Source organism: Cetorhinus maximus, chromosome 33 (genome assembly GCF_964194155.1).
Source record: "Cetorhinus maximus chromosome 33, sCetMax3.hap1.1, whole genome shotgun sequence".
NCBI classification, from domain to species: domain Eukaryota; kingdom Metazoa; phylum Chordata; class Chondrichthyes; order Lamniformes; family Cetorhinidae; genus Cetorhinus; species Cetorhinus maximus.
The window spans coordinates 8717664-8742265 of record NC_135911.1 but is presented as its reverse complement, the minus strand read 5'-3'; the positions used below and the strand labels follow the sequence as shown (position 1 = coordinate 8742265).

Below are 24602 nucleotides of genomic sequence, written 5' to 3'. Positions count from 1 at the left end.
ATCATTTGTGACACATTTTGCTTCCTCCCTGATAAGTGCAACAGGGTGAGTTGCAGTTGTCGAGTTGCTCAGCCAGCAACCCCTGGCCGTGAGCTGTCACTGGCTCCGCTGCAAGTAGGAAGGGAAGGCGGCTTTTCTCACTTTAATATGACTTGGCTGGCATGGATTTCTACTGCGTGCATTGCTCTTCTCCTGTCTGGTAAGGTTCACATTTGCTACATGAATGTTGCATATGATGCATTTTTCAAGGAATGTTCCCGCTTCCCTCTTGCTCCAAAGAGTGTAAAATGCAAAACAAAAACAGAAACAGAAAGACCTGGAAAAACTCAGCAGGTCTGGCAGCATAGGTGAAGAAGAGCAAAGTTGACGTTTCGAGTCCTCATGACCCTTCAACAGAACTAAGTAAAAATAGGAGAGGGGTGAAATATAAGCTGGTTTGGGGGGATGAGGGGAGGGGGGGGGTGGGGGGTGGGGTTGTTGGGACAAGCAGCCAGTGATAGGCGGAGATAACCACAAGCTGTCACAGACAAAAGCACAAAGAGGTGCTGAAGGTGGTGATATTTTCTAAAGGAATGTGCTAATTAAGAGTAGAAGACAGGACAGATAAGGTACAGATAGCTCTAGTGGGGGTGGGGGAATACAAAAAGGTAGAAATAAACAATAGGTGGAAATACATTTAAAAATAATGGAAATAGGTGGGAAAAGAAAAATCTTTATAAATTATTGGAAAAAACAAAAAGGAGGGGGAAGAAATGGAAAGGGGGTGGGGATGGAGGAGAGAGTTCAAGATCTAAAATTGTTGAGCTCAATATTCAGTCCGGAAGGCTGTAAAGTGCCTAGTCGGAAGATGAGGTGCTGTTCCTCCAGTTTGCGTTGAGCTTCACTGGAACAATGCAGCAAGCCAAGGACAGATATGTGGGCAAGAGAGCAGGGTGGAGTGTTGAAATAGTAAGCGACACAGGGAGGTCTGGGTCATGCTTGCAGACAGACTGAAGGTGTTCTGCAAAGCAGTCACCCAGTCTGCATTTGGTCTCTCCAATGTAGTGGAAACCACATTGGGAGCAACAAATGCAGTCGACTAAGTTGAGGGAAGTGCAAGTGAAATGCTGCTTCACTTGAAAGGAGTGTTTGGGCCCTTGGACGGTGAGGAGAGAGGAAGTGAAGGGGCAGGTGTTGCATCTTTTGCGTTTGCATGGGGAGGTGCCGTGGGAGGGGGTTGAGGAGTAGGGGGTGACGGAGGAGTGGACCAGGGTGTCCCGGAGGGAACGATCCCTGTGGAATGCTGCCAGGGGGGGTGAAGGGAAGATGTGTTTGGTGGTGGCATCATGCTGGAGTTGGCAGAAATGGCGGAGGATGATCCTTTGAATGCAGAGGCTGGTGGGGTGATAAGTGAGGACAAGGGGGACCCTATCATGTTTCTGGGAGGGAGGAGAAGGCGTGAGGGCGGATGCGTGGGAGATGGGCCGGACACGGTTGAGGGCCCTGTCAACTACTGTGGGTGGAAAACCTAGGTTAAGGAAGAAGGAGCACATGTCAGAGGAATTGTTTTTGAAGGTAGCATCATCAGAACAGATGCGACGGAGGTGAAGGAACTGAGAGAATGGGATGGAGTCCTTACAGAAAGCAGGGTGTGAGGAGCTGTAGTTGAGGTAGCTGTGGGAGTCAGTAGGCTTGTAATGGATATTGGTTGACAGTCTATCACCAGAAATTGAGACAGAGAGGTCAAAGAAGGGAAGGGAAGTGTCAGAGATGGACCATGTGAAAATGATGGAGGGGTGGAGATTGGAAGCAAAATTAATAAATTTTTCCAGGTCCCGACGAGAGCATGAAGCAGCACCGAAGTAATCATCGATGTACCGGAGAAAGAGTTGTGGGAGGGGGCCGGAGTAGAACAAGGAATGTTTCACATACCCAATAAAGAGACAGGCATATCTGGGGCCCATGCAGGTACCCATAGCCACACCTTTTATTTGTAGGAAGTGAGAGGAGTTAAAGGAGAAATTGTTCAGTGTGAGAACAAGTTCAGCCAGACGGAGGAGAGTAGTGGTGGATGGGGATTGTTCGGGCCTCTGTTCGAGGAAGAAGCAGACAGCCCTCAGACCATCCTGGTGGGGGCTGTAAGTGTAGAGGGATTGGACGTCCATGGTGAAGAGGAGGCGGTTGGGGCCAGGGAACTGGAAATTGTTGATGTGACGTCAAGTGTCAGAGGAATCACGGATGTACGTGGGAAGGGACTGGACAAGGGGCGAGAGAATGGAGTCAAGATAGCGAGAAATGAGTTCCGTGGGGCAGGAACAGGCCGACACGATCGGTCTGCCGGGACAGTCCTGTTTGTAGATTTTGGGTAGGAGGTAGAAGCCGTCCGTCCGAGTTTGGGAGACTATCAGGTTGGAAGCTGTGGAAGGAAGATCTCCAGAGGAGATGAGGTCAGTGACAGTCCTGGAAACAATGGCTTGATTTTCAGTGGTGGGGTCGTGGTCCAGGGGGAGTTAGGAGGAAGTGTCTGTGAGTTGACGCTCAGCCTCCACGAGGTAGAGGTCAGTGCACCAGACAACAACAGCCCCACCCTTGTCAGCGGGTTTGATGACAATGTTAGGGTTTGACCTGAGAGAACGGAGTGCAGTAAGTTCAGAGAGAGATAGGTTAGAATGGGTGAGAGGAACAGAGAAATTGAGATGACTAATGTCACGCCGACAGTTCTCAATGAAAAGATCAAGAGAAGGTAAGAATCCAGAGGGACGGGTCTAGGTGGAGGGAAAATATTGGAGGTGGGTAAAAGGATCCGTTGAACGGGGAGAGGACTCCTGCCCAAAGAAGTGAGCACGGAGACGAAGGCAGCGGAAGAAGAGTTCAGCATCATGCCGAGCCCGAAATTCATTGAGATGAGGGCGTAAGGGTATGAAACTAAATCCTTTGCTGAACACTGAACGTTCAGCGTTGGAGAGGGGAAGGTCAGGGGGTATAGTGAATATACGGCCGGGACTGGGATTGGAAGACGGGATGGAGACAGAAGGACAGGCAGGGGTGGAGGGTTTTTTCCAATAATTTATATAGATTTTTCTTTTCCCACCTATTTCCATTATTTTTAAATGTATTTCCACCTATTGTTTATTTCTACCTTATAGTATTCCCCCACCCCCACTAGAGCTATCTGTACCTTATCTGTCCTGTCTTCTACTCTTAATTAGCACATTCCTTTAGATAATATCACCACTTTCAACACCTCTTTGTTCTTTTGTCTGTGACATCTTTTGGTTAGCTCCACCTATCACTGGCTGTTTGTCCCAACAACCCCCCCCTCCAACCCACCACCTTAAACCAGTTTATATTTCACCCCTTTCCTATTTCTACTTAGTTCTGTTGAAGGGTCATGAGGACTCGAAATGTCAACTTTGCTCTTCTCCGCCAATGCTGCCAGACCTGCTGAGTTTTTCCAGGTATTTCTGTTTCTGTTTTTGTTTTGGATTTCCAGCATCCGCAGTTTTATGTTTTTATCTCAGTATAAATTGCAAGTGGGCCTCCGCTGGGTGAGAAAATACAGACGACGGCTCCTGCGAACATGGATGTATTGAATAGGTAGCGATCGTACAGAGGAACGTACCAAATAGGAGCAGGGAAAGGCCATTCGGCCCTTTGAGCCTGCTCCACTACCCAACAAGATGCGGAGGCAATGGCGTAGTGGTATTGTTGCTGGACTAGTCATCCAGAGACCCAGGGTAATCCTCGGGGGGCTTGGGATTCGAATCCTAGTATGGGAGATGGTGGGATTTGAATTCAATAAGGATCTGGAATTAAAATCCTAATGATGGCCATGAAACCATTGTTAATTGCTGTTTAAAAAAAACCAAAAATTCCATTTAGGGAAGGAACATGCTTACCCGGTCTGGCCTACATGTGACTGCAAACCCACAGCAATGTGGTTGACTCTTAAATGCACCCCCTCAACTCGGGATGGCCAATAAATGCTGGCCTGGCCAACAATGCCTGCATTCCATGAACAAATAAAATAGTCATGGCTGATCTGTTTGTGTTTTGAGTTCCACATTCCCATCTACCCCCAATAACCTTTGATTCCCTTGCCTAACAAGAATCTATCTACCTCTGCCTTAAAAATATTCAGTGACCCTGCTTTCTGAGGCAGAGAGTTCCAAAGTTGCACAACCCTCTGAGAGAAAAAAATTCTCCTCATCTCTGTCCTAAAAGCGCAACCCCTAATTTTAAAACAGTGCCCCCTAGTTATGGACTCTCCCACATCCTTTCCATGTCCACCTTCTCAAAGCCATTCAGGATCTTGTTTACTTCAATCAAATCACCTCTCACTCTTCTAAACTCCAGTGGAAACATCATTCAACAACATTTTGCACTGTCGAGGTCAACTTGTGACTCAGCAAATGTGGCCAATAACTTAGTGACTGGTAGCAACAATGTCCAGGTCCCACATAGAGAAATGTGATCACCAGGCAGTTAACCATCGCCAACCACCCGGATGGAGATGGTTGCAGAGGACATGCAGTGCAGAATGAGGCCATTCAGCCCATCATACCCACACTGGTCCTTTTAAGAGTCTTCAATTAGCCGTTCCTGGGATGAGGGACTTGTTTCTCATTCATGGGATGTGGGCATCGCTGGCTAGGCCAGAATTTGTTACCCATCCCTAATTGCCACTTGACAAGGTGGTGGTGAGCCGCCTTCTTGAACCGCTGCAGTCCATGTGGTGTAGGTACACCCACGGTGCTGTTAGGGAGGGGGCTCCAGGATTTTGACCCAGCGACAGTGAACGAACGGCGATATATTTCCAAGTCAGGATGGTGAGTGGCTTGGAGGGGAACTTCTAGGTGGTGGAGCTCCCATGTGCCTGCTGCCCTTGTCCTTCTAGATGGTAGTGGTCACGGGTTTGGAAGGTGCTGTCGAAAGAGGCTCGGTGAGTTCCTTAGCCAATGAAGAAATGTTGAGCAGGTTGGGCCTATATCCAATAGAGTTTAGAAGAATGAGAGGTGATCTTATTGAAACAGATAAAATCCTGATGGGGACTTTATAAGGTCGATACCGGGAGGATATTTCATCTTGTGGAGACATGGTTAAAGAATAAGAGGTCTACAGTTTAGGACAGGGGTGAAGAGAAAGTTGTTTTCTCTCAGAGGGTCATTAGTCTGTGGAATTCTCTTCCCCAGAAAGCAATAGAGGCTGAATTCATCCACGACTGAGTTAGACAGATTTTTGATAGACAAGGGAGTGAAGGGTTAAGATGGGCAGGCAGGAAAGTGGAGTTCGGGCCACAGTCAATCAGCCGTTATCTTATTGAATGATGGAACCAGGCTGGAAGGCATGAATGACCTCCTCCTGTTCATATGTTCTCGCTGTCCCATGCCCATCCCCCATAATACTTCCCAAGTATTTATCTGATTCCCTTTTTGAAAGTTCCTATTGAATCTGCTTCCACCGCCCTTTCAGGCAGCGCCTTCCAGATCACAACAACTCGCTGTGTAAAAAAAAATAATTCTCCTCACCTCCCCCTCTGGTTCTTTTCCCGATTCTCTTCAATCTGAGTCCCTCTGGTTACCGACCCTCCTGCCACTGGAAACAGTTTCTCCTTATTGACTCTATCCAAAGCCCCTCATGATTTTGAACGCCTCGATTCAATCTCCCCCTTAACCTTCTCTGCTCCAAGGAGAACATTCCCAGCTTCTCCAGTCTTTCAACACGAACTGAAGTCCCCTCGTCCCTGGGAATATTCTGGGAAATTTCCTCCTCACCCTCTCCAAGGCCTTGACATCCTTCCTAAAGTGTGCGGTGCCCAGAATTGGACACAATCCTCTAGCTGCGACCTAACCAGTGTTTTTTAAAAAGTTTAGCAATAACTTATTGTTTCTGCACTAGATGTCTCGATTTATAAAGTTCAGCGTCCCAATTCTTATTAACTGATTGATCAACTTGGCTTTCAAGGGTTTGAGTATGTACACCTCCAGGTCACTCTGCTCCTGCGTCCCCTTCAAAATTGTCCCATCCGGATCATTATTGTCTTCATTATTCCTTCCAAAATTTAACACCAAATGCTTCCTGTATTAAAATTAATCTGTCATATACCTGCACATTTCGCCAGTGTACCTCTGTAATCCAGGAGTGTGGTACCATTCTGTTCACTGTCTATGGCTCATCTGAGTTTTGTGACATCTCCAGGCTTTGAAATAATGCCTTGACGCCCTAGTTCGGGTCACTAATATATCCTAAGAAGAGCAGAGGACCTCGAGGACGCCACTGTACACTTCCACCCACTCTGATAAGCAACTGTTTGGTGCAGTTTCTGCTTTCACCCGGTTCAGCCATTTTCGCACAATGACCACACCGCTTTCTAAAAATGATCTGCTTCCTATTTGTCAATGTAGGGGGGGCTATCTCATGTACTAAGCTGTTCGGGGGCCCTGTACACAATGCTATGAATATACGTGTTAGAGATAGATTGCTTTTCCCCAAAACTCATTCGGTAGTGACCATGGGGAACAATAGATGTTGCTAATATGGAGGCGGAGGTTTGACTGGCAGCTTAAGTGACCAAAGGCAAAAGAGGGAAGTTTGGCTGACAGGCATTTAATCATTTGAAACCACTAGGTATGTTTTCAGACCGGATTAAACTTCTTTACCGAAGACCCTTTAATAACATTGCTCTCCTCTCTCTCTCTCTGTCTGTCTGTCTGTCTCTATCTCTCTGTCTGTCTATCTCTCCCTCTGCCTATCTATTTATCTATCTCTCCATCTATCAATTCTGAACCCACCTCCTGAGTTTTCCACCAACGTCACGCACTCTGGTGTTTCCGAATAATCTGATCATTCCTGGTGTGGAATTTATCAGATAAATCGTGGACGTGCTTGGCAGGCAATGCCCATAGAGATTCTCCTCCCCATATTGTTCGTGACCCCCTTCAACAACCATCAACCAGCTCAGTCAGGCCTGACCCACACCCACTCTCATTGAACCCTGTGACCTTGTTCAGCTGCTCCCCCACTCGGTCCCTGATAACAGATCCCAGGGAGGTGTCAGCTGTGGCTCAGTTCATAGCACCCTCGCCTTTGAATCAGAGGGTTGTGGGTTCATGTCCCAATCCCGGAAAACCAAGAACTGTGATTGTACTCGAAAGAGTTGCAATCTGTGACTGTTGATAACTTGAAAGAGTTTCAATTGTTATAACAGATCCCAGTTGCTTCCCTACAACCGAAATTCAACTGACAGATCCTTCGTTTCCTCATGTGTTGCTCTCTGCTGCCTCTCCATTGCAATTACGGTTGTAAGTATCCAATGGCCGGGAGGCTGGATTCCCGAAGCCGAAGACCTTTGAAAAATTGTGAGAGAAGTCACCTTCAATTTCCCTCTAGGAACGTGTCGGGCCCTTGAGATTTTCCCACCTTACCACCTGTGACTCGCCGCACTGCCATTCCTTAAATGCAAATTGAATCCACTAACTCGAGCATCTTTGGCAGTGGCGTAGTGGTATTTCACTGGACTAGTAACCCTGATACCCATAGAATCTGGACTCAAATCCCACAGCACCACACAGCAAAATTTACATTCGATGAGAAGAAAAATCTGGAATTAAAAGTCTATTGATTGTTAATCTGGTTCACTAATGGCCTGGCCTGATGGGTCTAATATAGTTATCCTCTGAAATGACCTAACAAGCCACTCAGCTCTCAAGGGCAATAAATGATGGCCCAGCCAGTGACGCCATGATTAAATAAAAAAGACTTCGTCTTCACCCACTGTGAAAACTTATTTAGCAAGTCTATTTAGTCTACCGTGGAGATGTTTGAAATGGGCCCAGATTCCCCCACTAGTCACTTAATATCCAACCTAGCTCTGTTCCTAGGCCCTTCCTGCACTTCTTATTAGGCTTTGTTATTTTAGTTATAATTGTCCCAATTTGTTGGATTTACATTTTTTTTTTAGTATTTGAGCACTTTTTATCAGTTGTACCACAATAGGAATTGGATGCAATAAAGTGCAACTTAAGCTTTCTGTTCCTCACCAATAAAAGACAATGAGAAAGAGTCTTAGTAAAATAACCACTTAACAGAAATAAAACTGTAACCTAGAACTATACAGATACCAGATAAAAGTGCTCAAAAATGCCATTGGGGTAAGCTGAGAAAATGTTCCTGATTTATGAAGAACTGTAAAATTAATCAGAACAATGACAGAGAAACATTTTGAAATAGGACCAAATGCTTTTTTAAAATTCATTCACAGGATGTGGGCTTCGCTGGCTGGGCCAGCATTTATTACCCGTCCCTAGTTTACCTTGAGAAGTTGGTGGTGAGTTACCTCCTTGAACTGCTGCAGTCCGTGTGGTGTAGGTGCACCCACAGTGCTGTTAAGGGGGGAGCTCCAGGATTTTGACCCAGAGACAGTGAAGGAACGGCCGATATATTTCCAAGTCAGGATGGTGTGTGGCTGGGAAGGGAATTTCCAGGTGGTGGTGTTCCCATCTATCTGTCCTTTTAGGTGGTAGTGGTAGTGGGTTTAGAAGGTGCTGTCTAAGGAGCCTTGATGCATTCCTGCTGTGCATCTTGTAGATGGTACACACACTGCTGCTACTGTGCGTCGGTGGTGGAGGGAGTGAATGTTTGTGGATGTGGTGCCAATCAAGCGGGACTGCTTTGTCCTGGATGGTGTCCAGCTTCTTGAGTGTTGTGGGAGCTGCACTCATCCAGGCAAGTGGGGAGTATTCCATCACACTCCTGACTTGTGCCTTGTAGATGGTGGACAGGCTTTGGGGGGGTCAGGAGGTGAGCAACTCATCACATTATTCCCAGCCTCTGACCAGCTCTTGTAGCCACAGTATTTATATGGCTAGTCCAGTTCAGTTTCTGGTCAATGGTAACCCACAGGATGTTGATAGTGGGGGATTCAGTGATGGTAATGCCATTGAACATAAAGGGGAGATGGCTGGATTCTCTCTTGTTGAAGATGGACATTGCCTGGCACTTGTGTGGTGTGAATGTTACTTGCCACTTGTCAGCCCAAGCCTGGATGTTGTCCAGGTCTTGCTGCATTTGGACATGGACTGCTCCGGTATCTGAGGAGTCTTATGCAAAAACCAAAAATATTAATGAAAGCGAAATCACCCAAGGAAAAATGAGTCCTTTATTTAGCATATGAAAAGCAACATCGGAACGGGGGAGGCCATTCAGCCCATCGATCATGCGCCGCCATTCAGTTGCTCTGCTTGACATTCAGTTCTGCTGGCGCCAATGCAGCTGAATATCGGGCCGAGCGGAGAATGGGCGAGCCAGGGACCAGATTTCTCCCCCCTCCCCGGACGGAGCCTTGTGGGTAAGCTGTCGGAGAGGTGTAGCTGCATTTTCTTACTCCTCAGATATGCCTGTTGAGGATTTAATGTTCCTTCAGGGCCTCTGATGCGGATTGAGGAGAAATCAGCTTCCAATGTTGTTTCCTAACCCCGCCAATTATTGTTGTTCCTGCAGCTTCAACCAGTAACCACGTTACAGCTGTGACCCTTACCGCTCTTGTTGGGACTGAGGTACTGCTTCCCTGCCAGATAACACAAAACAGCACAAATTTGACACAGCTCGAATGGAAAAAGGGCCCTGAGAATAAAAAGTTCGCAGTGTATCATCCGAAATTCGGGATAACAATCTCAGGTGAACGGTACTCCAGTCGGGTCGTTTTCAGAAACCATTCACGGCTGGACGGATCAATTCTATTGAAGGCTCTGGAGATGGAGGATCAGGGGATGTATACGTGCAGCGTCAATTTATTCCCCCAGGGAATAACTGAGAAAGTAATGAATCTAACGATTTTAGGTGTGTATTCTACATGGAGCATTGTTCACGTGAAGATTCATCTGTGGGGAAATGTGATGTTCATGTGGAGAGGGGGGAGGGGGCTGAATTTTGGGTTGTGCATCCGGGTGTAAACTTAATACCCCTGCAATGATCATAAAAACTGTTGTTGTCTAATTCTAACACTTTAACCTAGTCACATTCTAGCTCCGATTCATTATTTTATCATAGAGCTATTACTGAGATATTTAGTGTTTGTTTAGCAGTTGCAAGTGAAGCTTTTATTTATAGGAAGGTTGGGAGTGTTACATCCAGACGATTAAGGTTTATCATAATCGTCTCCTCCCATTATTGATAGCCACATTCTGCAAAGATATCAGAGCCATTGACGACTCTCAGCAATCAATCTCTACCAATTAATCTCTAACAGGTACAGACAAGAGGCAAGAGAAATCCCCATCCCCAGCGCTGGAGAACTTTGGGAAGCAGATCTACACCACAAGCATGTTGCACTGATCCCGCGTCACTTCACACACTCTGTCAGATACACTACCCCTCCCTGTATTCTTCACCCTACTGCAGCTCTTTGACGCTCTCTCCCACTTCCTCGCCGTCCACAATCGATCCCCCATCACTCACTCTCATGGTCGATTCATAGATCCACTTCTCTGAGTCCTGGTCTGGCCTGCAGGTCACAGGCATTGGTTTCACCGTCCTGGGCTTCAGTGCCACCTCTCACCCTCCAGCATGGTTCCAACACTCTCCCTTCAGCCGCACACTAGGCCCCCAAATTGCCCCTCCCGGTGGCACAAGCCCGTCCTTGTGGCACTTGCTGATTGGGTGATCAAGTGCCAATGATACAGTTTCGATCATGGGCATTTTTCTCAGTCCTGAATCTGGAACATTGCCAGCTTTTTGTCTGCCATTGCCGCAAAGACACCCCCTTCCCCCCCACCCCCCCCACACCCCCCTAAAGATGGGGGCAGGGCCCAGAGCCAAGCCAGTTTCTCACACGTTGCTGCATTTCCACCCACCTGCCCAACCCTCTCAAAACCTAGCACTCCGACCATTTCCATTGGTCCTTCCGCACCCAGCACCCCCCCCCCCCTCCCCCACAACACCCGTCGCCAGTCCCATCTAGGAAGACCCATCCCTTTGGCACCATCTGTAATGCATAAGCACAAGTTGGATCTGACTGAGAGCAATAACGTGGCTGAATTGAGACCAATCGCTTTACTTCTTATGTTTCTGCTCATTCCTTCCATTCCCCCATTGCTTTCGTCCCTCACTTTCTTACCTGGGTCCCCTCTTTGCCTGTAACAACATCCATTATGCAGTTGGGCCATTTGCTGGAGACATGTAAATATTGACAGGATCTGGTTTCTGTTTTTTTTTTGCTCCGGATTAATTGCAAGCTGCTGACATGGTTGAAACAGACGTTGAGTTAATTTCTGGTTTATCTCTCCAAGCAATTCCCAATAACAGGGCGATCCCGGTTCCCGCACGGACTGCTAATTCAGAAGTGCCAGTGGCAAATTGTACTTCAGCCAACGGGAACCCAGCAGCCGAGATCACGTGGATTTCCGGTTCCCCTGGAAACTATACAACAACCCTGATTGAAAACAGCAATGGGACAAAAACTGTTATCAGCCTGTACAAGAGGGCACCCAGTGACTATGATGATGGTCAAACGGTGACGTGTGTTATCTCCCACCCAGCATCAAGCAGCACAGATAATTACACGATAACATTATCGATCCTCTGTAAGTTCCGTATACAAAGACGATTAATTCCAATAGTCGCTTGGTAGGACAGAACTTGAGTATTGCAGAAAAAAGAGACACGTTTGAAGTTTTTCACCTTGCACTCATCAGGACACTTCGCAAGAATACCGATATAATGGGGAAAACAACAATTTATACTGCATGTGAAGAGCGTGTTGGTTGGTTGGCAAGCGGACTCTGATTGGGCTCTGTAATATATGTAGCTTCCTGTACACACAAACACACACACACGTTGTTTTCCCTTTATTTTGGTGTTCTTGCAAAGTGTCCTGATGAGTGGAAGACAAAAAGCGCCCAGGTGACTCTTTTTTCAGCGATGCACAAATAATGTAATCCAATTCAAAGCGCGCTGCAGTTGAGTAATAAGACAGCCAGCTCCTCCCCTAACTAGAGAAGTGTTAAACTTCCCTCACTGGCTGAATTGACATTTTCTGGGTATCCGCGACTCCAGGATTGCTGGGCCGGTTCAATGTGACCGGTTGTGGTTGATTCGCCAGCCGCCCATTTGCAAACCCCAGCCGCACATATTAAATAAGTCAAAAGCGATGATTTTCTTTCGGGAGGTTAGAGTTAAGGGAGGTTGCACCATTTTCTGGGCGTAAAGACTAGTTCGCAGCAATTCGGGGTCACTTCAACTTTGGATGGTTAGGCCCAGTGGGGTGTTTCCCAATGTGGAAGTTGCTCTATCAATGCAGCCGGATGCCGCAGTTCAGAATGAACCTCATGGCCTGAATCATGGGTTATCGGAGCCTGCAGCGCCTCTCAAGCGACATGTTAATCTGTGGTGGTTTTCCTTTGAGGTTGTGGTTGCTCTACACAAGACATGTGATTCACCTAACACGAAAGGCAAAGACTGTTTTAAATATGTGGATGGGCCAGAGTTACTAACCTGCCATTTCCTGCCACTCTGGCCTCTTGTGCAAAAGCACCAATGTGGACTCTCTGCTGTGTTGGATGTACTGACCACATGAACACAATAATTTTCTCTGTAGATCCACCAGAAGTGACCATAACAGGCTATGATGGCAACTGGGGTGTAAACAGAGGGGATGTCACCCTCAATTGCGAGGCCAAAGCCAATCCCCCAGCAACAAATTACACTTGGCCACGGTAAATATGCGCTTCATTTATTAAGAATTGCATTGTGTATATTTTCAAAACTGTGTAGATCATGGATTGCTCAGATGCTTTCATACGGTTTGTGACCTGGTTGTTGAACTGGAAACAGGCCTCTCCGCACGGGTTTTGTTTACATGTCTCTGCTTTAAGGGAAACATTTGTGGAAAAAGCTGTAGTCATGCGAGGGAGTTTAACATAAACCTTCACTGACTGACTCTGGATGTATACCTCAGTGGCCTTCAGAAAGGCCAAACTGAGAATCTGTGGCCCGTGGGCAGGTCGATACAGATTGGTGGAGCAGCGAGAGGCCATTTGCTGAACTAGTGTGGTAATAGGTGTTGCATACTTGAGATGCAGAAAGGCCAACTGAATCCCAAATGAACACGACCAAACTTCCAATTTGATGCCTCGCTATTTGGGTTCCTGAAAAAATAAATTGCGTTAAAAACCTGGAGAGCCATTTGAAATGTGTCCCCTACAAAATACAACTGAACCAAAATAACCACTTGTATCTTGGGGGTAAATTTTTCCTTGGGTCAGTTAAGGCCATGGTGGGCAGAGCGAACATCGCGATTCACCAGAAACAGCATTAAGAATGCGGATAGAGAAGGAGAAAATGTAGTGCGTGTAAGATCATCATGTATGCCATATTTATGAATGAGATGATGGGGGTAGTGGGGGGTGGTGGGATTGAATGGCTTTAATATGGGGGTAAATGTTGACCACAATACAGGAGTATGTGTAGAACGGCCCTAGCAGCCCAGGTGAAAAAGAGCTGATATAACCAGCCCAGGGGAGAGGCCCCAAATTCAGGAGAACTTCAACAAACAACGAAGAGGTGTATTGTTGTATGATGTTCTGTACCAGAAACCTTCAGAATTATTTTCATTATGGGCGACTTTGGGATACAGCAAAATATAGGATTGGTCACCCATGATAAGTTGTTCGTTATCACCATCTCCTGAGTGGGGTATTTGACATTGTCTAGTTTCTTCACTGGTTTTCTTCAATCCTGCACCATCCGCATCTCAGTGCTATCCACCCATTCAGTTCTTCTTCTTCCTCTTCTCTTTTTACCTTCAATTCCTCCTTCAGTTGAGGTCAGGTCTTCGTTTCCGATCTCTGTACTTGCTCATCATTCTGTCTCCGCCTGTACTTGGCAACCCTTTTGATTCCTGAACTTCTGCTCTTGACCTAAGCCACTCTTTGCCCTTCCTGTCCATCCAGCTGATTCTGAGCATCCTCCGCCAAACCCACATTTCAAAAACCCTAATCCCCCTCTCATCCTGTTTCCACAGAGTCCAAATCTCACATGCAATGGATGCAACACTCTACGCTGTTGACCGTACCAGATATTTTCTTTTCCACCTTTACCCTGATGCTTTTGGATTTACAGGGGCTACTTAAATCACTGGTCACGCCTCTTGCTGTAGCTAATCTACCAGGATTGCATTCTTGGGTATAACTTTGGTGTTTATCATCACGTCAATGTACTTGAAATTGTCCCTCTATCTCGGTGCTTCCAATCTTCACTTTCCCATTGCTGTTTAGAGCCAGAACATTGGTCTTTAACTCATTTATCTCATGTATGTCATTCATGCCCTAATATACACCACAACTAACATCCCTTACCGTCCAGCGATATAATCCGGTGGAGCGTATCTGCTCTTTGGAGGCCAGAGCTAATGTTCGTCACCTAGATTTAGTCACCAAGGCATTTCTTAAATGTGCATCGTTGGCTCTTCCAAGGTTACGAGAAGGACTGGAGGCTAAAAATGCAAGTGTATTCATAAAGAAAGTGAGCAATTTGATGAATGGGACCTGGATCTGTGAAGCTACCAACTCAATTGGGACAGGAAGAGGCAAATTGGAAATAATAATAAAAGATTCCACTAAAGGTAGGTACATGTTAATAGAGCAATAGAAAGGGCCAAATTCCCTTTCATTTTGTTAATGAAAGTGTAAGTGCTGGAATTTAATAAACGGCCGCACATGAAATTAGGTCATTGGGATGATGAGCTCACTTTGAGATCTATGGAAATCATGGAGGGCGTTATAAAAACGCAACTTCTTTATTTCAACGACCTGAAGATCCTCAGACCCCAAATGCCGGCCATGTTTTCAGGACCCACCATTTGTCCATCTTTACCCTGAATCTTCTCAATGTCCTGTTGCTTTATAAGCTCTGATAACCAGTGGCCAACCTGAAGATTTTTTTTAAATTCTTTCATGGGTTATGGGTATCCCTGGCTGGGCCAGCATTTATTTCCCGCCTCTCATCATCCTTGACAAGGTGGTGGTGAGCTGCCTTCTTGAGCCGCTGCAGCCCATGTGGTGTAGGTACACCCACAGTGCTGTTAGGGAGGGAGTTCCAGGATTTTGACCCAGAGACAGTGAAGGAACGGCCGATATAGTTCCAAGACAGGATGGTGAGTGACTCAGAGCGGAACTTGCAGGTGGTGGTGTCCCCATGTGTCTGCTGCCCTTGTCCTTCTAGGTGGTAGACATGGTGAGTTTGGAAGGTGCTGTCTGAGGATCCTTGGCGAGTTGCTGCAGTGCATCTTGTAGATGGTACACTCTGCTGTAACTGTGCGTCGGTGATGGAGGGAATGAGTGTTTGTGGATGGGGTGCCAATCAAACGGGGCTGCTTTGTCCTGGTTGATATCGAGCTTCTTGAGTGTTGTGGGAGCTGCACTCATCCAGGCAAGCGGGGAGCATTCCATCACACTCCTGCCTTGTGCCTTGTAGATGAAATATATTAATTATATATGAAGGTACTTTTCAAATAGCCTCGTTCATTTCCATAGGGCTATAAAGGCAGATTTTTCTGCTCATTTGCCTGCAATTACAGAATTGCTTGGGCTCCCCGAGTTCAGGGAATTTGGTTCATTTTGAGGACACATCTGAAGGATTTTAATGTATTCCCTCACACGAGGCAATGGAATACCATGAGCTATTTCCTGTTGATCATCCTGGCCTAATTATACGGGCCATTGAAAAAAGCAATTAATCAGCACATGAATCGGGATGTAATTGCATTTCCCTTGTGTTTTCCCTCCAACTATTTCCTCACTGAAGCTTCTTTCTTATTCTTCCACGGGATGTGGGCATGGCTGGCTGGGCCAGCATTGATTTCCCAGCCCTAATTGCCCTTGAGAAGGTGATGCAAACAACATCCCCCACCAAAGCTGGTAATCAAAGAGGCGCGAGGGAGAGGTGCAATAATTACTGTCCACAATCAGTGTACTCGACTTACCACCGAGCATATCCCATCAGCTCCAATTCCCATTTTCAATTACATTGTCCTTATTTCTTTCAAATCCATTTCCGTAGGCGATGGTGAATTGTTACACAAGATCAAAATAGTGGCTCCTGTGGTGGGTGTTGTTCTCATTGTGTTGACTGTGGCGTTAATTTGGAGGAAACGACGAACTCAAGGTACTTGGAATGTTTTTTTTTAAGCTTGCTTTAGTGCATTGATCACTTAGATATCTGTTGCAACCAGTGGAGTTGCATACCATGTAAGGTGTGCAATGCAGGGTCCACCCAATACCGCCCATTTTACACGCCCCTTTGAGATGAATCTCCGCAGTCCATCCATTGTTGATTTTGACAAGGAATGAATGGTATTCATTCGCATATGTGATAATTATTTTTTCTTCAATTCATTCGTGGCATATGGGCATCGCTGCCTAGGCCAACATTTATTGCCTATCCCTATTGCTCTTGCTCAGAGGGCATTTAAGAGTCAACCACATTGCTGTGGGTCTGGAGTCAAATGTAGGCCAGACCAGGTAAGGATGGCAGATTTCCTTCCCTAAAGGGCATTAGTGAACCAGATGGGTTTTTTTTTTACGACAATCGTAAAGTCATCATCAGACTTTTAATTCCAGGTTTTCATCGAATTCAAATTTCCCCCATGGGAAGGATTCAAACCCGGGTGTCTCCAGAGCATGACCCTGGGACTCTGGATTGCTAGCCCAGTGACAAATAACACGATGTCACCGCGTCCCCCAGCCAGAAATACCGAATAGGTCAGGCGGTGTCACTAGAGAGGGAAACAGAGTTGCCGTTTTGGGCCACTGACCGTTCATCAGGACAAGGAAATGTGCTCAATTCCAATCAGGAAGACCGGAGCGAGCAAATGGCAAATGGTTTGCTGATGGACAGTTGTCATGGAAAGAGGAGGGGAGATTGGGAGAGGGAGGGTTGTTAAGTGAACTTCATTTAGCGAAAGAGGAAATGGGTAAAAGAGAGGGTCCACACAAACTACAACTGTATCAAATGTGAACATGTTGAATATCTGGTTTGGTAAAGTTTAGATTAATCACTGTAAATTATACTTTTCTTCCAATTGCATAGAAACAGGTGCCAACACCGCCCAAACTCAGGTATGTATTTGAATTATCTTGGGTGTGTTAAATGCAGCGTTTGCACTAACTCGGGTATGTTAAATTCAGCGTTTGCACTAACTCGGGTGTGTTAAATGCAGCGTTTGCTCTAACTCGGGTGTGTTAAATGCAGCGTTTGCACTAACTCGGGTGAGTTAAATGCAGCGTTTGCACTAACTCGGGTGTGTTAAATGCAGCGTTTGCTCTAACTCGGGTGAGTTAAATGCAGCGTTTGCACTAACTCGGGTGTGTTAAATGAAGCGTTTGCTCTAACTCGGGTGTGTTAAATGCAGCGTTTGCTCTAACTCGGGTGTGTTAAATGCAGCGTTTGCTCTAACTCGGGTGTGTTAAATGCAGCGTTTGCTCTAACTCGGGTGTGTTAAATGCAGCGTTTGCTCTAACTCGGGTGTGTTTAATGCAGGGTTTGAATTAACTCGGGTGTGTTAAATGCAGCGTTTGCTCTAACTCGGGTGTGTTAAATGCAGCGTTTGCTCTAACTCGGGTGTGTTAAATGCAGCGTTTGCTCTAACTCGGGTGTGTTAAATACAGCGTTTGCTCTAACTCGGGTGTGTTAAATGCAGCGTTTGCTCTAACTCGGGTGTGTTAAATGCAGCGTTTGCTCTAACTCGGGTGTGTTAAATGCAGCGTTTGCTCTAACTCGGGTGTGTTAAATGCAGTGTTTGCTCTAACTCGGGTGTGTTAAATGCAGCGTTTGCTCTAACTCCGGTTTGTTAAATGCAGCGTTTGCTCTAACTCGGGTGTGTTAAATGCAGTGTTTGCTCTAACTCGGGTGTGTTAAATGCAGCGTTTGCTCTAACTCGGGTGTGTTAAATGCAGTGTTTGCTCTAACTCCGGTTTGTTAAATGCAGTGTTTGCTCTAACTCGGGTGTGTTAAATGCAGTGTTTGCTCTAACTCGGGTGTGTTTAATGCAGGGTTTGAATTAACTCGGGTGTGTTTAATGCAGGGTTTGAATTAACTCGGGTGTGTTAAATGCAGCGTTTGCTCTAACTCGGGTGTGTTAAATGCAGCGTTTGCTCTAACTCGGGTGTGTTAAATGCAGCGTTTGCTCTAACTCGGGTGTGTTAAATGCAGTGTTTGAATTAACTCGGCTGTGTTAAATGCAGTGTTTGCTCTAACTCGGGTGTGTTAAATGCAGTGTTTGCTCTAACTCGGGTGTGTTAAATGCAGCGTTTGCTCTAAATCGGGTGTGTTTAATGCAGCGTTTGCTCTAACTCGGGTGTGTTTAATGCAGCGTTTGCACTAACTCGGGTGTGTTAAATGCAGCGTTTGCACTAACTCGGGTGAGTTAAATGCAGCGTTTGCACTAACTCGGGTGTGTTAAATGCAGCGTTTGCTCTAACTCGGGTGTGTTAAATGCAGCGTTTGCACTAACTCGGGTGTGTTAAATGCAGCGTTTGCTCTAACTCGGGTGTGTTAAATGCAGGGTTTGCACTAACTCGGGTGAGTTAAATGCAGCGTTTGCACTAACTCGGGTGTGTTAAATGCAGCGTTTGCACTAACTCGGGTGAGTTAAATGCAGCGTTTGCACTAACTCGGGTGAGTTAAATGCAGCGTTTGCTCTAACTCGGGTGTGTTAAATGCAGGGTTTGCACTAATTCGGGTGAGTTAAATGCAGCGTTTGCACTAACTCGGGTGTGTTAAATGCAGCGTTTGCACTAACTCGGGTGAGTTAAATGCAGCGTTTGCACTAACTCGGGTGAGTTAAATGCAGCGTTTGCACTAACTCGGGTGTGTTAAATGCAGTGTTTTCTCTAACTCGGGTGTGTTAAATGCAGTGTTTGCTCTAACTTGGGTGTGTTAAATGCAGTGTTTGAATTAACTCGGGTGTGTTAAATGCAGTGTTTGAATTAACTCGAGTGAGTTAAATGCAGCGTTTGCACTAACTCGGGTGTGTTAAATGCAGCGTTTGCTCTAACTCGGGTGTGTTAAATGCAGCGTTTGCACTAACTCGGGTGTGTTAAATGCAGCGTTTGCTCTAACTCGGGTGTGTTAAATGCAGCGTTTGCACTAACTCGGGTGTGTTAAATGCAGCGTTTGCACTAACTCGGGTGTGTTAAATGCAGCGTTTGCTCTAACTCGGGTGAGTTAAATGCAGCGTTTGCACTAACTCGGGTGTGTTAAATGCAGCGTTTGCTCTAACTCGGGTGTGTTAAATGCAGCGTTTGCTCTAACTCGGGTGTGTTAAATGCAGCGTTTGCTCTAACTCGGGTGTGTTAAATGCAGCGTTTGCTCTAACTCGGGTGTGTTAAATGCAGCGTTTGCTCTAACTCGGGTGTGTTAAATGCAGTGTTTGCTCTAACTCGGGTGTGTTAAATGCAGCGTTTGCTCTAACTCGGGTGTGTTTAATGCAGGGTTTGAATTAACTCGGGTGTGTTAAATGCAGCGTTTGCTCTAACTCGGGTGTGTTAAATGCAGCGTTTGCTCTAACTCGGGTGTGTTAAATGCAGCGTTTGCTCTAACTCGGGTGTGTTAAATGCAGCGTTTGCTCTAACTCGGGTGTGTTAAATGCAGCGTTTGCTCTAACTCGGGTGTGTTAAATGCAGCGTTTGCTCTAACTCGGGTGTGTTAAATGCAGCGTTTGCTCTAACTCGGGTGTGTTAAATGCAGCGTTTGCTCTAACTCCGGTTTGTTAAATGCAGCGTTTGCTCTAACTCGGGTGTGTTAAATGCAGTGTTTGCTCTAACTCGGGTGTGTTAAATGCAGCGTTTGCTCTAACTCGGGTGTGTTAAATGCAGTGTTTGCTCTAACTCCGGTTTGTTAAATGCAGTGATTGCTCTAACTCGGGTGTGTTAAATGCAGTGTTTGCTCTAACTCGGGTGTGTTTAATGCAGGGTTTGAATTAACTCGGGTGTGTTTAATGCAGGGTTTGAATTAACTCGGGTGTGTTAAATGCAGCGTTTGCTCTAACTCGGGTGTGTTAAATGCAGCGTTTGCTCTAACTCGGGTGTGTTAAATGCAGCGTTTGCTCTAACTCGGGTGTGTTAAATGCAGCGTTTGCTCTAACTCGGGTGTGTTAAATGCAGCGTTTGCACTAACTCGGGTGTGTTAAATGCAGCGTTTTCTCTAACTCGGGTGTGTTAAATGCAGCGTTTGCTCTAACTCGGGTTTGTTAAATGCAGTGTTTGCTCTAACTCGTGTGTGTTAAATGCAGTGTTTGCTCTAACTCGGGTGTGTTAAATGCAGCGCTTTCTCTAACTCGGGTGTGTTCAATGCAGCGTTTGCTCTAACTCGGGTGTGTTAAATGCAGTGTTTTCTCTAACTCGGGTGTGTTAAATGCAGTGTTTGCTCTAACTCGGGTGTGTTAAATGCAGTGTTTGAATTAACTCGGGTGTGTTAAATGCAGTGTTTGAATTAACTCGGGTGTGTTAAATGCAGTGTTTGAATTAACTCGGGTGTGTTAAATGCAGCGTTTGCTCTAACTCGGGTGTGTTAAATGCAGCGTTTGCTCTAACTCGGGTGTGTTAAATGCAGCGTTTGCTCTAACTCGGGTGTGTTAAATGCAGTGTTTGAATTAACTCGGGTGTGTTAAATGCAGCGTTTGCTCTAACTCGGGTGTGTTAAATGCAGCCTTTGCACTAACTCGGGTGTGTTAAATGCAGTGTTTTCTCTAACTCGGGTGTGTTAAATGCAGCGTTTGCTCTAACTCGGGTGTGTTAAATGCAGCGTTTGCTCTAACTCGGGTTTGTTAAATGCAGTGTTTGCTCTAACTCGTGTGTGTTAAATGCAGTGTTTGCTCTAACTCGGGTGTGTTAAATGCAGCGCTTTCTCTAACTCGGGTGTGTTAAATGCAGCGTTTGCTCTAACTCGGGTGTGTTAAATGCAGTGTTTTCTCTAACTCGGGTGTGTTAAATGCAGTGTTTGCTCTAACTCGGGTGTGTTAAATGCAGTGTTTGAATTAACTCGGGTGTGTTAAATGCAGTGTTTGAATTAACTCGGGTGTGTTAAATGCAGTGTTTGAATTAACTCGGGTGTGTTAAATGCAGCGTTTGCTCTAACTCGGGTGTGTTAAATGCAGCGTTTGCTCTAACTCGGGTGTGTTAAATGCAGCGTTTGCTCTAACTCGGGTGTGTTAAATGCAGTGTTTGAATTAACTCGGGTGTGTTAAATGCAGCGTTTGCTCTAACTCGGGTTTGTTAAATGCAGCGTTTGCACTAACTCGGGTGTGTTAAATGCAGTGTTTTCTCTAACTCGGGTGTGTTAAATGCAGCGTTTGCTCTAACTCGGGTGTGTTAAATGCAGTGTTTGCTCTAACTCGGGTGTGTTAAATGCAGTGTTTGCTCTAACTCGGGTGTGTTAAATGCAGTGTTTGCTCTAACTCGGGTGTGTTAAATGCATTGTTTGCTCTAACTCGGGTGTGTTAAATGCAGCGTTTTCTCTAACTCGGGTGTGTTAAATGCAGTGTTTGAATTAACTCGGGTGTGTTAAATGCAGGGTTTGAATTAACTCGGGTGTGTGAAATGCAGTGTTTGAATTAACTCGGGTCTGTTAAATGCAGTGTTTGCTCTAACTCGGGTGTGTTAAATGCAGTGTTTGAATTAACTCGGGTGTGTTAAATGCAGCGTTTGCTCTAACTTGTGACGAGGAATTTGTGGGATTTACTTTAGCCCAATTTCAGTGGAAGGATCTCCATTAGTCACAGGCTTTTCATAGTCTCCTCTGTGATGCTTGAGATTCATGGGCCTAAGTGCAAAATATACCCTGTTTATGGAATAAAATCTCTCAGATGCACCGTGTGGGGTTAGAACTCGATTTTTAAAATTACAAGCGATGGAAAATGTTTTCTCATATTGCTTAAAACTTGTACTAAGGGCAATTGTTTGGTTATGATATGAAAATTAACGTTGTTTCCCATTGCAATAGGGTGATGGCAGCATAGTGTCATGTTCCTGGGCTAGTAATGCAGAAATCCATGGCTATGTGTTCATATCCTATCAAAGCTGCATGGGGAGTTTCAAACTCTCAAATAAAATGCTGATCTTATTAATGAGCCTTGCGCCTGAAGGTGAAGTGCTCACATCCCACTCTTGTCAACTCCACCGAGTGCCTGTTAAATAGTGACGTGCTAATATAGGGGAAAGTCAATAACCCATCTTCAGGCTGTGGACCGACAAACTGCCATGTGCAGCCACCTCATTGTCCTAAATCCCCAATTTGTTCGCCAGTGTCCTTCGGGGGAGGTGCTCTTCCGCTCCTCTCTGGTATGGCCTGAGGCTGACTGCAGACCCACAGCAACATGGGTGACCCTTAACAACCCTCTGAAGTGTCCTCCCAAGCCACTGAGTTGCACCAAAACGCGACCGGCCGAGGAGAAGGCACTGCGGGTTTACCGACATCACGTGGACTGCGGTGATTCAGGAAAGCAGCTCGCCACCACCTTTGCAGGGGCAATGGGAGGGGGTAATAAAGGCTGGCCTCAGCAGCGACGTCTGCATTACACGGGCCAGTGAAAAGAAACAGATGCACCATTCGATTCCACGCATTTTGAACACAAGCCAGGGTAAATTACTAGTGCTTTTTTAAAAAATTCATTTATGGGATGTGGGTGTCGCTGGCTGGACCAGCGTTTATTGCCCATCCCTAGTTGCCCCTTGAGAAGGTGGTGTTGAGCTGCCTTCTTGAACCGCTGCAGTCCGTGTGGTGTAGGTACACCCACCATGCTGTTAGGGAGGGCGTTCCTGGGTTTTGACACAGCGACAGTGAAGGAACGGCCGATATATTTCCAAGTCAGGATGGTGAGTGGCTTGGAGGGGGATTTCCAGGAGCTGGTGTCCCCATGTGTCTGCTGCCCTTGTCCTTCTAGATGGTAGTGGTCGTGGGTTTGGAAGGTGCTGTCTAAGCAGCCTGTGTGAATTCCTGCAGTGCATCTTGTAGATGGTACACACACTGCTGCCACTGTGCGTCGGTGGTGGAGGGAGTGAATGTTTGTGGATGGGGTGTCAATCAAGTGGGGCTGCTTTGTCCTGGACGGTGTTGAGCTTCTTGAGTGTTGTGGGAGCTGCACTCATCCAGGCAAGTGGGGAGTATTCCATCACACTCCTGGCATGTGACTTGTAGATGGTGGACAGGCTTTGGGGAGTCAGGAGGTGAGTTACTCATCACAGGATTCCTAGCCTCTGACCTGCTCTTGTAGCCACAGTATTTATATGGCTGGTCCAGTTCAGTTTCTGGTCAATGGTAACCCCCAGGGTGTTTGTCCTTTTCTGGCTGTTGTTGCCCTGTGCATTTCTGACAACTTCTGTTGTTGTTATTACAAGTGGTTGTAAGTTATAGGCTGTGATCCTTACTGGGTTAAAATGTGAGTTTGAAACTCTGCTTGTATTTCTACACACTCTAGCAGGACGAACAAGGGATCGTTTATGCCACTCTCGATCTTAACGTACTGGCGCACGCTGGTGCTCACAGAGAGAAGGAGGAATCGACTGTGTATGCAGATGTCAAGTACAAGCAAAGTTAATTGTGGTTTACTGCCTCACACGGAATACACCGGGAACCATTGCTATGTAACACCCGTGCAGGAAGCTCAAAGGAGCATTTTTTTTTTTGGCCACGTTAATGCTTCAGTGCGTGGTTAATCCGAAATCCACTTGCCTTGTGCGTCCTTGCTCCTGTGTCTCTGTCTGGCTGTTGGATCACCCAAGGAAAATCAGGCGAGAAACGGCCTGATTCCCTTCGGATTCGCCGCCTGCCGTCACCTCGCAGTGAGGTAGTCTCAGGAACGAGCGCCTGGACTAGAAAATCACCCCCTTCCCCCCCCCGCAACTCCCCCGATTTCTGGGTTAATATTCTCTCAATAAATAGACGCTCGGATTCGTGTGCAACCCGCTTGCTGCAGTGATGTCGGCGTATTGAACAGCACTCGTTGTGGGGGTTATAATGTCGCGATAATATAGGCATTAGTGTTGCCTGCCCTCCCATGTGGACGGGCAACATTTGGAGCACCCTTCCTGAGCAAGATCCACCAGCACCCATCATTTAGCCGAGGAATGGGGAACACGGGAAGCCACTAACAAGTTCCTTGTAACAAACCCCACCTGTGGAATGACCAGTTTTGAACTGCTATGGCCACTGTGGCTCTTGCCAAACAGATCCAGGAGAGTTCCAGCATCCCAGTGCAGCCAACCTCCACTGCTGGGGCCCTCAGTACAAACCCCCTTTTTGTCCCTGAAATGCACTTTACTCCTAATGTTTGTAAAATTTCATTCCGAAACCTTTCAACTTGAAAGTTACAGAAAGTTTAATAAAGCCCAGCAGCGTGTCTCCATGCATTGTATTCCACTCTCGGGTACCTCAATATGTAGTCGCAGGGTCTGGCACATACAGGGTCAACGTGGGACTGAGTATAGTGACATCCATGCAGTGATGTAAGAATGCACATGACCCAGAGCTGGGGTCAGCCTGGAGATGGACAGAGGTGTGTACGAACCTGGGATGGAGTACCCTCTACCGTACAGATGCACATAGTTATGTTAATAAAGACTTGCTGTTAATAT

The 24602-nt window shown here is 46.3% G+C and overlaps 1 protein-coding gene across 1 annotated transcript; it reads left to right on the top strand.

Moving 5' to 3' along the window:
- On the top strand, positions 1-24602 carry LOC144671573 (nectin-1-like). The gene is made up of 8 exons (XM_078533532.1): positions 1-199; positions 9478-9816; positions 11265-11558; positions 12572-12689; positions 14448-14596; positions 16033-16137; positions 17062-17090; positions 23447-24602. The coding sequence occupies exons 1-8, from the start codon at positions 148-150 to the stop codon at positions 23564-23566; spliced, it is 1206 nt and encodes a 401-aa protein (XP_078389658.1). The 5' UTR covers positions 1-147; the 3' UTR covers positions 23567-24602.

What these genes read in the sequence shown, in the direction of transcription:
- LOC144671573 (XM_078533532.1), top strand. Translation starts at nt 148, where the DNA reads ATGACTTGGCTGGCATGGATTTCTACTGCGTGCATTGCTCTTCTCCTG. An exon ending in ACAAATTACACTTGGCCACG is followed by an intron (nt 12,690 to 14,447) that starts GTAAATATGCGC and finishes GGCTCTTCCAAG; the next exon opens with GTTACGAGAAGGACTGGAGG. An exon ending in GAGGAAACGACGAACTCAAG is followed by an intron (nt 16,138 to 17,061) that starts GTACTTGGAATG and finishes CCAATTGCATAG; the next exon opens with AAACAGGTGCCAACACCGCC.